We start from the raw sequence: 14679 nt of genomic DNA on the forward strand, positions 1-14679 counted from the left end.
ATGGCTTGTACACCGAAAAATAAATTGGACAAACTGGCATAGAGCTCAGCGAACATGAAATCAGCTATTAGAAGAAAGCTTGTGAACAAATTCTGAGGCAGATATGCATCTTTTGATTAATGCCCTATCAATCATCCGCACAGCTACCTTCGCTAAGTCTTGCTGTAATCATTCATGGTTGCTTTCGGAAATACTGGCAGAAACTATAGTGCAGCAAAAGTGGAATATTATTACTGATTTCTCCCTAACTTAGTGTGAACAATGGCTGTTTTCACCAGGTTTCTGCTTTCCTTTATTAAAGAAACACAATACAGAATGAAAGGAGGGTTCCTCCCAGCCCCGCGAAATTCTCCTAGGGTATTCTTAATGATATTCAGTCTTAAATGGGCAAGCTGTTGTAATGCAAGGTTCTCTGTAGGAATAATAGTAATGTAATCCCATTGAAATTGCCTTTTATGGATTGTAGTCAAATGGGCAAAATGTGGAGTCACATTAATGAGGTGAGTATATCTTCAGCATTATTACTTAAACTTGTTGAAATGGTTTGAATTTTGTTATTGTAATTATTATATTCTCAGTTAATGTGCTTAACGGCAATAGTAATTAACCCACCAGATTGGAAAATTTTCATGAATTCTGCCTTTGACTTTGCAAGAAACCTTGATTCTTTCTGGATCTTACACAGTAGGATGGAGAAAAGATCTATGTATGTATATATTTTCCCACTGAGTATTTTTTTTTTAAGGAAGAAATTTTCACGAATGCAATTACAGTGTTTCGTGCTTTTTTTAAAAGTCATTGGGAAATTCCTTAAGAGCAATTCATTCTCTTAAGAGGACTGGATTCCTAAACTATGCTGGTGTTAGAAGACAATCTGGCACTTCCTACTATTCCAGAAAGCTTTAGGTCACAGAACTTCCGGTAGCCTGGGAAATGCTTGGGCATAATGAAGTGGTGACAGGCATTAGCATGTATAATGGACGTTAATAGACATTGAGTGCTCTTTGGCCGGAAGAGGGAGCGATGCTTTCCCATTGGAATATTGCTCCATCGAAGCTCATTGATCACCGATTTCAGCTGGGAGAGGTTAATCCATCAGCTTCTGTAACCAGACGGCACTGATGGAAATTCTTTAGGTGGCATTCTGGATGAACCAAGCTTTCCATCTTTACAAACAAATGAGTGATATGACAAGCATGGTGTTCAAAACACATTTAACCAATTGATTTTCTTTCCTCTTGTAATAAGATCTGGAGACATATGAAAGTGTGCAGGGTGAGCTAAGATGAAAAGAATTGCTCCCTGCGTGGGGACTTACAGGATGAGGAGCCGATAAAAGTCCTATAAAGCATGTAGTCACCCATTCTCTTTGTTATATAAAGTTTGTTATTGCAATAAATAGCTGTTATTGAGCCGATGCCTTTTGCTTCCGTTGTGCAGAATCTTAGGTCTGCGTTTCTGTGCACACGCCCATGTGTGTCCCCTCTAAGCCATCACCTTTCTCTAGGAAGTTTGGAGATGTTGGTCAATCATCGTTTCTACTTTTTAATTTGAACACGCAGCCCTGATGCGACCTGGGGAGGAAAATCTAGATATAGAGGTGAGCTGGTCTCTCCATCCCATGCGAATGATGGTTTTCCCTCTATTTCCCACCTGCAGCCCTGCCCTGAGCTTCACCTACCCTTCGGCACCCGTGTCCCTCCACATGCATCAGCAGATCCTAAGCCGACAACAGAGCTTAGGCTCAGCCTTTGGACACAGCCCTCCGCTCATCCACCCCGCCCCAACTTTCCCGACCCAGAGGCCTATTCCCGGGATCCCTACAGTTCTGAACCCCGTCCAGGTCAGCTCCGGCCCTTCCGAGTCCTCACAGGTGAGAGAGACATCTTGATGACCTGGGTTGTCTTGGGAACCATAGAGGAAAGCCATGGGGCCACATCAGCCTTGGATGCACACAGGCCGTAGCATCCTCACAGCTTCCATACCGCAGCCTGTCCACCCACCCCAGGGCTCTCTGTTCGTGCCATGTATGTGCTCCTCAAGAAACAAGAGCTTCTTCCACTAGCCATTTTATCCTTTATGCTTGATCTGGCTTCCCTCTGACCCTGTGTGGTCTGTTGTCCATTCAATAAACATACATCCCATGGGTAGAGTAATACAGAAACTTACAACACCATATGAAAAATAGATAGCCAATGGGAATTTGCTGTATGACTCAGGGAACTCAAACAGGGGCTCTGTGACAATCTAGAAGGGTGGGATGGGGCAGGAGATAGGAGCGAGGTTCGGGAGGGAGGGGACATGGGTGCACCTATGGCTGATTCTTGTTGATGTTTGACAGAAAACTACAAAATTCTGTGAAGCAATTATCTTTCAGTTAAAAATAAAATTTTAAAAATTTTAATAAACATACATCCCATGAATGGGTTACTGTCATTCACTCCCTGTGTGCTGGACTACTGGAGTTCGTTTAAACCCAGGATTCCGGCTGTTTTCCACTAGCTTTGAAAAGTCACCAGGAGTTGGTACTCATGATTAAAAACAAGGAGATGCTGCATGAAAGCCTCATGAATATCCTGAGTCTTTTTTTTTCCAATTTTTATTTCAGTACAGTTATTTACAATGTTTCAGGTGTACAACAAAGTGAATTCGTTTACATATATCTTTTAGATTCTTTTCCCATAAAGATCATTGCAGAGTACTGAGTAGAGTTCCCAGTGCTATACAGTAAGCCCTTATTGGTTCTGTTTTATATACGCATGCGAGCATGCCAAGTCGTTTCACTTGTTCCAACTCTTTGCAACCCTGTGGGTTGTAACCCTCCAGGCAAGCATACTGGAGTAGGTTGCTGTGCCCTCCTCCAGGGGATTTTCCTGACCCAAGGATTGAACCCCTGTCTCTTGTGTCTCCTGCATTGGTAGTCAGGTTCTTTACCATTATCGCAACGTGGGAAGCCCGTTTTATATACAGTAGTGTGTATATGTCAATCCCAATCTCCCAATTTATCCCTCTGTCCCCTTCCCCTTGGTAACCATAAGATTGTTTTCTACATCTGTAATGCGATTTCTGTTTGTAAATAAGTTCATTATCCTAGCTGTGAACACATTTTCTGAACCGTGATACCTGGAAATAGGAGCCATATCTGTCATCATTCTAGTGCCAAAACAGTCTGCTAGTCTCGAGTCGTGTGTTTTGGCTGTGGTCCTGCTCGTTGATCAGAATCTAATTTTTGTCTCTGTCCCTGCCAATGTGACCTGCAGAACAAGCCCACAAGTGAGTCTGCAGTAAGCAGTACGGGGGACCTGGTGCACAACAAACGTTCCAAGATCAAACCAGATGAAGACCTCCCCAGCCCAGGGCCACGGGGCCAGCAGGTGAGGGAGGTGCCTGACTCAGGCCCCATCTAGCCTGGCATCTTTCACAGCTTCAGCTTGTCTGCTGTGTTCTTGGCCTTGGCAGTATACACATGTTTGACAGATGGCCAAGTCTGGAGTTTGTTTCTCCAGCTCAGAAGCAAACACACAAAAATGCAGGCAGCTCTGTGGGGTAGATACTGGAGTTCATAGAGTAAGTGGTTGGATGCATTTGTTGTTGATCAGGGATGTGAACAAACTTCAGGCCTTGGCTCTGATCTTGGGCCTGAATTACGAGTGCCTGGCTCTCAACCTGAGCAGGGCAGACCAAGGATATTCTCCACAATGATCCTGTTCTTCCCACTGGCCAGGAGACCCTACAGAGCCAGGAGAGATCCTGCCACAGCTAACCTAATCTAAGGTTACTTCAATTCTGGCTCTTTACCCAAAGTCCTGAAAGTACAAGTTTAAGTTTCAGTTTAGTCTCTGCTGTTACTAAGATCCTGAGCCTCAGTTTCAAAAATATTTAGATTATGCCCATCAGCCTATCTTTCAGGTTCCCTGTGCCCAATATGGAGCTCAACGAATATTAATTCAATGCCTGAGATAGGGGTTGGACAAGAGTTGGATGTGTGCAGAATCTGGACCCTGAAATTGTCAGGCTGTTTTAGCCCAAACTTAAGCCCACATTTCCTTTTCAGGGAGCACTTGAAGGATGGAATGAATGGGTGTCATGGGTTTGCTCTTACATTTTGCTAATTATACCTAAACACTTGTATACAGCTTTTGCCATCTAACTGCTGGTCAGATCCTGAATTTGCACACCTAATCATCTCCCAGAATTCTGGAAATTCTTTGTCTTTTCATTTCTGCCAAGCTGCCTTAGATCCCTGTAAAAATCCACAGAGTGCCTCTCACAACCTCCAATGGCAGGGAGAACAGAATTAGAATTAGCAGTAAACCCTTTCCAGACTATAAGAATAAACAAATTAATAAGCTGAAAAAACTTTAACTGAAAGAGAAAGACCAGTCTTTTGGGTAAAGACTACATGACCTAGTTTGATTACTTTTCTTAAGTGATGACATCTTAGTTTTTTGGGTTTTTTTTTCCACCTTGGTACTCAGGATAGCAAAGTTTGGCCTCACCATTGCACCAATATTCTGGTTTTGGATTATTGTCTTTAATCACAAGTTAATGACCTCTGAAGGTGTATTGGGTAAATCTGAAAAAAAAAAAAAAAGCACAAAAATGATTCCATCTCTGGTTTCTTCAGTTCACAAACACAGTTGTTAGACCTGGGCTCCATTTTATTCCCCCCCACAAAACTGCATCTGGAGGAAGACAAGCCTACATCAAGTTTCTCCTTTCTCTTCTTATCCGCCCTCCTATTGTGTCTGATTTTTGTTCCCCTCTATCTCCTCGCTTCCCCCTTCCCTGCCTTTCAGGAACAGCCAGAAGGAACAACCCTGGTGAAGGAGGAAGGGGACAAAGATGAAAGCAAACAGGAGCCTGAAGTCATCTACGAGACGAACTGCCACTGGGAAGGCTGTTCTCGAGAGTTCGACACCCAAGAGCAGCTGGTGCATGTGAGTGACGGGGGCTGGTGAACGGAGCTTTACAACTTGGTGACCTTTCCTGTGGGGTCAGCTCCCCTGACCCCGAGCTGAGTCAGGTTTCTTAGCTAGTTGCCTGGCAAACTGAAGAGGGCTTTATGACTCTCTGAGAATAAAGAAAACTCTGAGCCATGGTGCTTGACCTGTTCAGTCAGCTAAAGCTTAGTGTAAAATTCAATAAAGTCTTCAATAGAGTGTAATGACTCTGATCCTGTAAGCCAGAAAACACTATTTTGAGTTAGCGACTTTGATGGTTATTGAGTTATTGTAAGCTGGACATGAATTATTATTAACCTTTTAACCAAGTTTGATTTCAACCAAGTCCCAGTAACAATACCAAAAAAAAAAAAAAATCGGAGAGATGGGGAAGTTCTTTTTTTCCTTTCTGCCTTACTGTCCCCGACCCTCACCAGCTCAGGACTCTCCCACTATTTTAGACAGCAGTTAGCATTCTCTATGAGAAGTGGGTAATGGTTCAGGATACACCATTAGCACAGTTTCTTGGCTTGAAGCTAATTCTTGCAGGCCCCAAAGTTATTAGAAAAAGTGATATGTATTTTAAAATGTGTTTAGTGATGTATGTTTTGGAAACTGCAACGTGCTCAGATTGAGAACCTCACCTTCTCTTCCCATGCCAGATTCAGAAGTCTCTGCCTCGCTCCCCTGCCTGTTACTTCAGAAAATACAGGGCACCCCACCACCACCCCCATCCCAACACACACACGCACGCACACGCATACTTGATTAGCCCTGTTTCCTCAGCTAGTGCTTCCTCTTTGTTTGGTACTTTCTCAGACCAGTGGAGTCTCCCTGGCAAATGGGACCAGGAGTAGCTGAGATGGAAGGGCATTTAGATAATCAGGGATGAAACGATGTCAAAGCACAGGGCTGCATTAAGGCATTAAGGATGGTTTGCTATGTGGAACCCTTTTGTAAGCTTTAAATACGAAAGAAAATCTGATGGAGTAGCTTTCTTTGGGATCCCCTCCGCTCTCTTCCCTGTCACTCAGACACACCATGCACATACCCACTCCATTCTCTTCGCTTTTACACTTTTTATTTTTTAGACGATTCCTTTTACTTGATAACTCTCCTCCATTTAAACACTGTGCTGTGTATGTTGTACTGTGTTCAGTTGCTCAGCCCAGTCATGTCCGACTCTTTGTGACTCTGTGGGCTACAGCCCAACAGGCCCCTCTGTCCCTGGAATTTCCCAGGCAAGAATACTAGAGTGGGTTGCCATTTCCTACTCCAGGGGATCCTCCAAACTCAGGGATTGAATCCGTGTCCCTTGCATCTCCTGCAGGCGGATTCTTTACCACTGCACCACTTGGGAAGCCCATTGAAACACTAAGATTATACAATTCCTGACACACCCTCCATGTTTCATATGCTGCGTGCGTGGACTTTTTTTTTTTTTTTCTTTTTGGAGTATAGTTGCTTTACAATATTGCGTCAGTTTCTGCTGAATCAGCTATACGAATACATATATCCCCTCTTTTTGGATGTCCTTTCCATTTAAGTCAGCACAGAACACTGAGTAGAGTTCCCAGTGCTAAACAGTAGGTTCTCACTAGTTATCTGTTTTATACATAGTGATGTATATATGTCAGTTGCTTGGGCTTTTGAAGAGTGTCTTCTGTACCCTGGCCCCTCTGCTAATATATGCACATGCTGCAGTTACATTATTATTATTATTTCTGAAAGTCGCTCAGTCGTGTCTGACTCTTTGCGATCCCACGGTTGATACAGTCCATGGAATTCTCCAGGCCAGATTACTGGAGTGGGTAGCCTTTTCCTTCTCCAGGGGATCTTCCCAACCCAGGGCTCAAACCCAGGTCTCCTGCATTGCAGGTAGATTTTTACCATTTGAGCCATAAGGGAAGCCCAAGAATACTGGAGTGGGTAGCCGGTCCCTTCTCCAGAGGATCTTCCCGACCCAGGAATTAAACCGGGGTCTCCTGCATTACACTGTTTCCACTATTTCCCTATCTATTTCCCATGAAGTGATGGGAACAGATGCCATGATCTTTGTTTTCTGAATGTTGAGCTTCAAGCCAGCCTTTTCACTCTCCTCTTTCACTTTCATCAAGAGGCTTTTTAGTTCCTCTTCACTTTCTGCCATAAGGGTGGTGTCATCTGCATATCTGAGGTTATTGATAGACGCTTACTCCTTGGAAGGAAAGTTATGACCAACCTAGATAGCATATTAAAAAGCAGAGACATCACTTTGCCAACAAAGGTCCGTCTAGTCAGGCTATGGTTTTTCCCGTGGTCATGTATGGATGTGAGAGTTGGACTGTGAAGAAAGCTGATCGCGGAAGAATTGATGTTTTTGAACTGTGGTGCTGGAGAAGACTCTTGAGAGGAGATCCAACCAGTCCATTCTAAAGGAGATCAATCCTGGGTGTTCATTGGAAGGACTAATGCTAAAGCTGAAACTCCAGTACTTTGGCCACCTCATGCGACGAGTTGACTCACTGGAAAAGACTCTGATGCTGGGAGGGATTGGCGGGGAGGAGACGGGGACGACAGAGAATGAGATGGCTGGATGGCATCACCGACTCGATGGACATGAGTTTGAGTGAACTCCGGGCGTTGGTGATGGACAGGGAGGCCTGGCGTGCTGTGATTCATGGGGTCGCAAGGAGTCTGACACGACTGAGCAACTGAACTGAACTGAACTCCTGCATTACAGGCAGATCCTTTACCAACTGAGCTATCAGCAGATACATTATAGGGTCAAAATACATGGTTTGCCAGGTTTTAAGGTCCATCATATACAGAACATTTTGAGAGTTTAACATGACATCCGGGCCCCTCCTCCCCATTTCTTTTTTTATTATGTCTCCTTGTAATAGTATAGAGAGAATTCTAGATTTCTCCAAGCCAGCAAGAAACTAAAAGATCAAATGTTTTTAATTAGGGTATATTTCCAGATTTTTCCATGAACTTAATTTGATTCCTGCTCTTTAATTTGATGCAAGTGTTATTTTTAAGCCAAGCCTGACTTAATGGCCTTTTATTCTTGCTGACTGTTTTAATGGAAACCACAGACACTGTAACACTAAAGAGGAAAAAAAAGTTTGGAATTTTTCTTTTAATGTGGGGAAATAATCCCGAAGAGGGGAAGAGGCCAAGAATACCCTCAGTGATAGAGTGAGTGAACAGCTTACTCGGGAAGAACTATTTGTACAAAACCTGTCGTCATAAACGAGATGTTGGCGGTGCTGCTTGCCTTTTAAAACATCCTTCTGAGAGAGGACTCAGTCTCATGGTGCCTTTTCTGTGGACAAGTCATTTTTCCAAGGACTGCCCTGATTTTGGTCCAGCTGTTATCAAATGGGAAAGGCAACAGGAGTGTATTCTAAGTCTACATTTAAAAGGAAACATGTTCTTCATTAGAGGCCGGTTTTAATGTAACATTTTTGGGTTGTGGTGTTAGCTGCATATTCTCCATGCCTTCTATGTCACAGGGAAGTTTTTAAAAGACAGCGGATATCACAGATACTTCTGTCTAATTTCAGTGGCACAAGGTTTGAGGTAGGAAAGGTGCTTTAACAGAGAGTTCTGAGTAGTTTTAAGGCAAGGCTGCTTCACCAATAAACTGAACAGCCACCATGTTGTCTGTTTTATTATAAAAACTAGGGAATGAATGACACATGCAGTGACATTTTTAAATTTCAAATCAGCAAGAAGAAATTTGTGTCAGGATTAGGAGACTAACCAATATATTCGCTTTGTGATACTAGTTTTAGTCTGTGATTAATTACAGGAGTTCAGTAAACTTAGCTAAGTGAAATTAACATTTTTAACTTACAAAAACATAAATAAGGATGCTGGTTTATATCACTTATCCCATACCTTTTTACTTGTTATCTGGCGTGCGGAAATTCCAAACTTGTGTGTTCAAATTGATTTTCCTTCAACTGGCAGACATAATAGGTGCCTTCCTGCTTATGGTGAATCTGATAGCTTCAGCAGTGGCCTGGTGTATTATTTTTTTGTCAATGGAATGAATAGCTAGTTCAAGTCCACCTAATTACTTGGGTGGCAGTCGGACCAAAAAAACCAGTGGCAGAACCCAGTTTTATAGGGGCAAAAGGAAGTATGAACTGTATGCGTTCCTCCGACTCTCCTTGGAGAGAGGACATTTTGTGAATTAGTTGAATTTTCGTGCTACCGACGACCAAGAGGCAAGGTGTTAAACCATTCTGATGCCCTGCCTTATTTATAGCCATGACCCATTCTTTTTCCCCCTCTTACAGTTAATAGAAAGATTCATGATTCTTCATGGTTGTCTATCTAGTGTCTGACAGTCCCGACTGCCTGCGAAAGCAAGTCACTATCTATAATTGATATCCTCCCGTGGAATAGGGTGCTGGCTGCAATTGAAGGGCTTTGCTGAAAGCTCTTAAATCCTGACAAGTTCTCCCCTTGTTCTGGTTCAGTCGCTGAGCTGCACGGTTGGAATTCCAGAGTCATTTGAACTTGGTGCAGAAGGGAGACATGTGTTTCGCATTAGCAAATCACAGAGTTGAAGAGGAGAATTAGGGACTCAGCCGACTTTGCCCACCAGGTAGTCTCATTTCCAGTGTCCTGCACTCTGTGTTCTCTTGAAAAGATGACCCTGGTCCATTACTGTCTGAACAGATGGGCTAAATATTGCCTTTGCCTTCTCTTCTGCTTTAGTTCAAGCCCTTGTCCTTCTCCCGTGGTGTGTTGATTCCAGGTTTGCTGTGAGGTCTTTATCACTAGGATGTTTAATTAATTTCTCTTCTCAGCAAGATAATTATAATTGGGCTTCATGACTCTCCAGCTAGTATTAAATTTGTCATAAATTTACTTCTATGCCCAGAAGCTAAGAAGATAGATGTATTTTTTTGTTAGCTGGTTTTTGGTGTACTTTGTTCCCTTCTTAGTTAAAATAGGAAGAATAGAGTAAGACGGACATAGAGTACAAAAATTAATTTAGAGTACTTCTGATTAACACAGAATTTACTAATGATTTGTCAAGATGCCAGCATTTTCTCTTACCTTGACATGTGAAGACACATATTCTAACATCTCAAAATAATTTGAAAAGTCCACACTTCCCCTTTAATCTCAGATGAATTAATTCTCTTTTTGCTGTCGTGCATTATATATTCCAAAACACATTAATCTTACATATTTCTGAAGGGTGTAGAATATTGGTTCACAGCATGTGGTTTTTGTTTTGGTTTGGTTTGTTTTAGTTTTTTTACTGTGTAAAACAACTCAAATTCTATCTGCTGGCCTGGGTTCTCGAAGAGATGAGAGAGGCTTCTAAAACTTCCTAAGACCCATTTCCCTCTTGTATTAATTCTCTCCTGGAAGACAGTTCCAGCTTTGGCCCTTGAACAGTGGAAAAATATCCAATATGCGTTGCCTGCCACCTAAGTTAGTCTCAGGTTGTTTGCTTCTGAATGGCGTTGTATGTACCACTGATGTTTTGAGAGGCTTTTTAAAAAGAAGGAAAGGGAATATATGTGAAGGACAAAGAATGTGTACCTTGGTGTGAGTCACCACTGCCAGGCATCTAGTTATGCTTGAAAATATCACTGGTGGAATCCAGAAGAATAAAGACAATATAATCATCAGAACTAACGCCCACCTGTTTGCTCTATCACCACCATTCCCTCTATTTCACCCCTCCAACCAGTTCTTTCCATTTAAAGAGTAATACATATATTATTTGTTCAAAGATATTGATCTTAAAAAGATCAAATTATTTTTTAACAGTTTTATTCCCCACGCTGATCCCCCTAGAATAATCCTGCAGGGAGAGCCTTGGCAGTTACACCATGGGGGCTCCTATCTCCTGCCTGTAAGATCGAACAGCAGAGAATGTGAGAGGTGTTTGTATTAGCCCCCAGCTTCATCTGGGTGGCATGTAGGTCATTACACTCCTTCATTTGTATCTTTTAAGCATGGTGTCAAAAATGCATCATTTCGTACAATGATTAGCCACCTACTAGGATTTTAAATGCTTTCATATGCTGCAAATTTTGATCTTTAAAAGCTTGCTGAAGTTTTCTTTATCAGAAGAACACAGCTATAATCACCTTTGCTGCCACTGGAACACAAATTCTATACATCAGCAGCATGAAAATGCAAGACTTTCTTCTTAATATCATAGAGATGTAGATATAAAGGAAGCACATCTAATCTGTAAAGAATTGATGCATCTGTAGAAACGCCAGGAAGAGTTACGATGTGGTGAAGACATTATTTTCATATTAATACCATGTTCCCAAATTTGCATTTTAAATATTTTCCAGCTAATTTTGATCCCTTTGCTAAAGTTGCATTGTATATCTTTACCTAAGAGAAAATTGAATTCAGGATGTGATCAGGGTCTCTGATAAGAGGCAGAAATTAGTTTTGTGTGCACATAAAACCTCAAATGAACGAGTGAAGATTTTGATCTTATTTTCTCTACATGGAGTTGCTAGTTAATTTAGTTACTCTAATTATTTGAAAATACTGCATGGAAAATGTAGACGAAGAGCTACCAACTTCAAAGTCAGCCTTTGACAATCATGCCCCAAAGGTCACATTCTTTTCAGAGTTACTGCCTAAATTGCACCTGCAGAAATTGTTCCCATAAAGACACTCAGGAGATTATACCAAGTAGGGGGCATGGAAGGCTGTGTGGTCCACCAGTGAGAGCCTCCTGGGGCCAGTGGAATTCTGAGTGGCAGCCCCATCTCTGCCCTGACCCTTGAGGTGACCTCCCTGGAACCATTTGACCCTTTAGAACGTTATTTTCTCACTTATCATACTGTGAAACAGCCGTGAAAATAAGTGCTGTCCCCCATGTCCAAGGCCAAACAGAGATCACATGCAGCAGCCCTAATGAGAAACAGACAGAGGGTCTCAAAGAGGTTACACGTCTCTTTGTTTTATGTATGTGTGTTTTGCAGGGTGGCATGGGGGAGGGGTGAGGAGTGGTGCCATTGGATTTTGTGGCTTCCGCATATTAGCTCTAAGGCTTATTTTATATTCATTGTTCCTGAGCTGAGATGTGCACTTGACTGAAGCCAGAGACCCCATTCTCTTCCTCCAGTGTGGATCTGACGGATGGGACTTCCTGAGATAGTTCACCTCCCCCAGCCTTGGTTGTTTTTGTAAAAGCAAATGAAGGATTCAGATTGGATAGTCCTTAAAATAAGCATGGCAGACAGGTTTCACTTCAGATACCAACTTACTGACTGGCAGCCACCTGTGGTCTTGAGCTGTGCTCTCCCGCACTTCGCTGGGGTGCTGAGCTGTGCTTTCCCCCATATTGAGCTGGGGAGGTAGGGGGTAAGGATGAGGTTTTTAGCCTGCTGTGGATGAGGTTTTGCAGGAGGCGGGTACTCACCATCTGTTTCCCAGAGTCTTTGCCATCTCTGTAGATTAAGTCCCCTCCAGAATAATTGTAGTTAATTTTTCTAAGGGTGGTATATTAATTACTTGAGTAATTATTGAATTACTAAAGTTTCCCCTTTACTAATGTGCCTGAGCCCATGAATGAAGAATAGCAAATCCATATTTTGAATAAGATGTAACTGGTATCAAGTAATTTCTTAGTTGCTTTCTTAAATTTGTCCAGCCATTTTATACCTCCTGAAATAGTTCATCAGAACCTTTATCCAAATAAGTGTTTCTGCCATTTGGGAAGGATTTTCCTATTGAAAGCTTTTTGACCAGTTCTGAATGATACTTTAGGTGAGATTCTGGATTCTGCCAGTAATTGGTCCCCTGGGATTCTGTGTATGGACTCAGTTTATACAGGAAAAGATGATGTCACTTTGGGCTGGGCTGCCTACCTTGCTAAAGTTTACTTGCAGATTTTGCTAAAATCATGAATCCTCTTGTTTGTCAGAAAAAGTATGAACTGACAAACAGCAGCTCAAGTAGAGGGCCTGGGCACAGCCTTCTTGCTGCCCACTGCCCCAGCTTTGTGGTGGGCACATTGTCAGCAGGACTTGGGCCAAACCTTCCTGGAATGGTCCTCATTGGGAGGGGGAGACAAGGAAACATAAAAGCATAGTAAACAATGTAAGGTTAGACAGAGTGAAGCCATAGAGTGTTGTTGTGATTCTAGGGTCTCAGAAGAGGATTAAGGGTATAAGGATATCTAGAAAGGCTTCTGGGAAATTTAGGAAACACAGTTAAGGTCAACGTAAAGCAGACCATTTGTGGAGGTCAGCTTTTGAGATATGGAGATCATGGTGATGATGGTGGTGAAAATGCTGGTGATGATGGTGATGGTGAGGATGAGGGTGGTGATTTTGTAAGAAGAAACAGCACCGTATCTGCTAGAAAACTTTGGCTGACCACTTTTCTGCTACAGTACCATGTGCGTTTCAAAGCTGACAGGCCTATCTTCAAAGCATGCTCTCCACTCTAGCCATGTTACACTCCTTCTCTGTGAAACAAGAATAATAATAGTATTTACTTCATAAAACAGTTGGGGGAATTAGCTTAAAATTAGACTCAATAAAATGTTAGTGATTCTCCATACCACCAAAGTGAAGTGTGAAGATATTTACTGGCTGCTAAGTAGGTACACATTGACTATAAAAACATGGTTTAGGCTGGTATTTGGGCAGTGTTTACATTGGCATATCATCATGAAATGAATAACTGCATAAAGATACTGACTGGGGCTCCAGTTCATGAAACCTAGGAGAGAAGGGCTGGAGAAGTGGGTCCCTTCCTTGTACTCCAGATCCCTCACTGGACTAGCTTGCTGTGTGTTGAGATTCACAGCCTCATCCTGTTATGTGTTCGTCTGTGCTGACATCCTTCTGAACGTTCTCCTGAATGGTTGCCCTAAACCGAGGCTTCTCAACTTGAGCACGTCTCAACTCTCTGGGGGCAGAGGGTTCTTTGTGGTGAGGTCTCTCTTGTTCCTTGTAGGACTGTTCACAGCATTGCTGACCTCTGCCCACTAGATGCGAGGAGTGCCCATCCCCCATGGTGACAGCCAAAAATGTCTCCAGACATTGTCAAATGTTTCCCTGGGAATGGGAGACTCACCCCTCTAGTGCCCTAATCTTTCCTCGTGCAGTGAGGGAAGAAAAGAAAACAGCAAAAAAAAAAAAAGTATATTTGTGATTAAAGATAAATTTTCTCCTGTTTAAATGGACTTTAGGACAGTGGTTCCCAGCCTTTTTGGTACCAAGGACAAGTTTCATGGAAGAAACAGACTGGGAAGCAGGGGAAGGCTCAGGTGGTAATGCGAGCCATGGGGAGCAGCAAACAAAGATTCTCTTGCTTGCCCACCATTATTCACTTCCTGCTGTGCAGCCTGTTTCCTAACAGGCTGGGGACCCCGGCTTTAGGATGTTTGGATTAAAAATAAAAGATAACCTCATTAAATAGTTTCCAGCAAAAGGCTATTATATTTGTATTACATATATATAATATTTATGGACATTATATATTACATTTATATATATATTGTGTGTGTATATGCATTCATGTGTGTGCACGTATGTGATATATATTGTGTATTGTGCATAAATTGGCAGAATTTTATTTTAAAGCCACATTTTCTAAGGTTAGGGACACTCAGTAGTTCTCAGGAAGTCCCCAAACCAGCCAAGCCCCTTGTCTTAGTGAAGAAATTCCACCACTATTTTTTTTTTCTTGCAGACCGAAGGAAGTCATTCAGACTTCAGCTTCTGAGATCATGGCA

At 42.4% G+C, this 14679-nt stretch overlaps 1 protein-coding gene across 2 annotated transcripts in view; it reads left to right on the top strand.

Annotated features, from left to right (window-relative positions):
* Nucleotides 1-14679, top strand: part of GLI3 (GLI family zinc finger 3) — a 323331-nt gene that overhangs the window by 242622 nt on the left and 66030 nt on the right. For both annotated transcript variants that reach the window (XM_055421143.2, XM_055421144.2), the window contains exons 8-10: nucleotides 1660-1873; nucleotides 3261-3374; nucleotides 4800-4940. In XM_055421143.2, coding sequence (XP_055277118.2) covers nucleotides 1660-1873; nucleotides 3261-3374; nucleotides 4800-4940 — 469 coding nt within the window. The remainder of the gene's footprint in view (nucleotides 1-1659; nucleotides 1874-3260; nucleotides 3375-4799; nucleotides 4941-14679) is intronic.

This window comes from Moschus berezovskii, chromosome 3 (assembly GCF_049115385.1).
Source record: "Moschus berezovskii isolate FMDL1 chromosome 3, NW_MosBer_1.0, whole genome shotgun sequence".
Classification (NCBI taxonomy): domain Eukaryota; kingdom Metazoa; phylum Chordata; class Mammalia; order Artiodactyla; family Moschidae; genus Moschus; species Moschus berezovskii.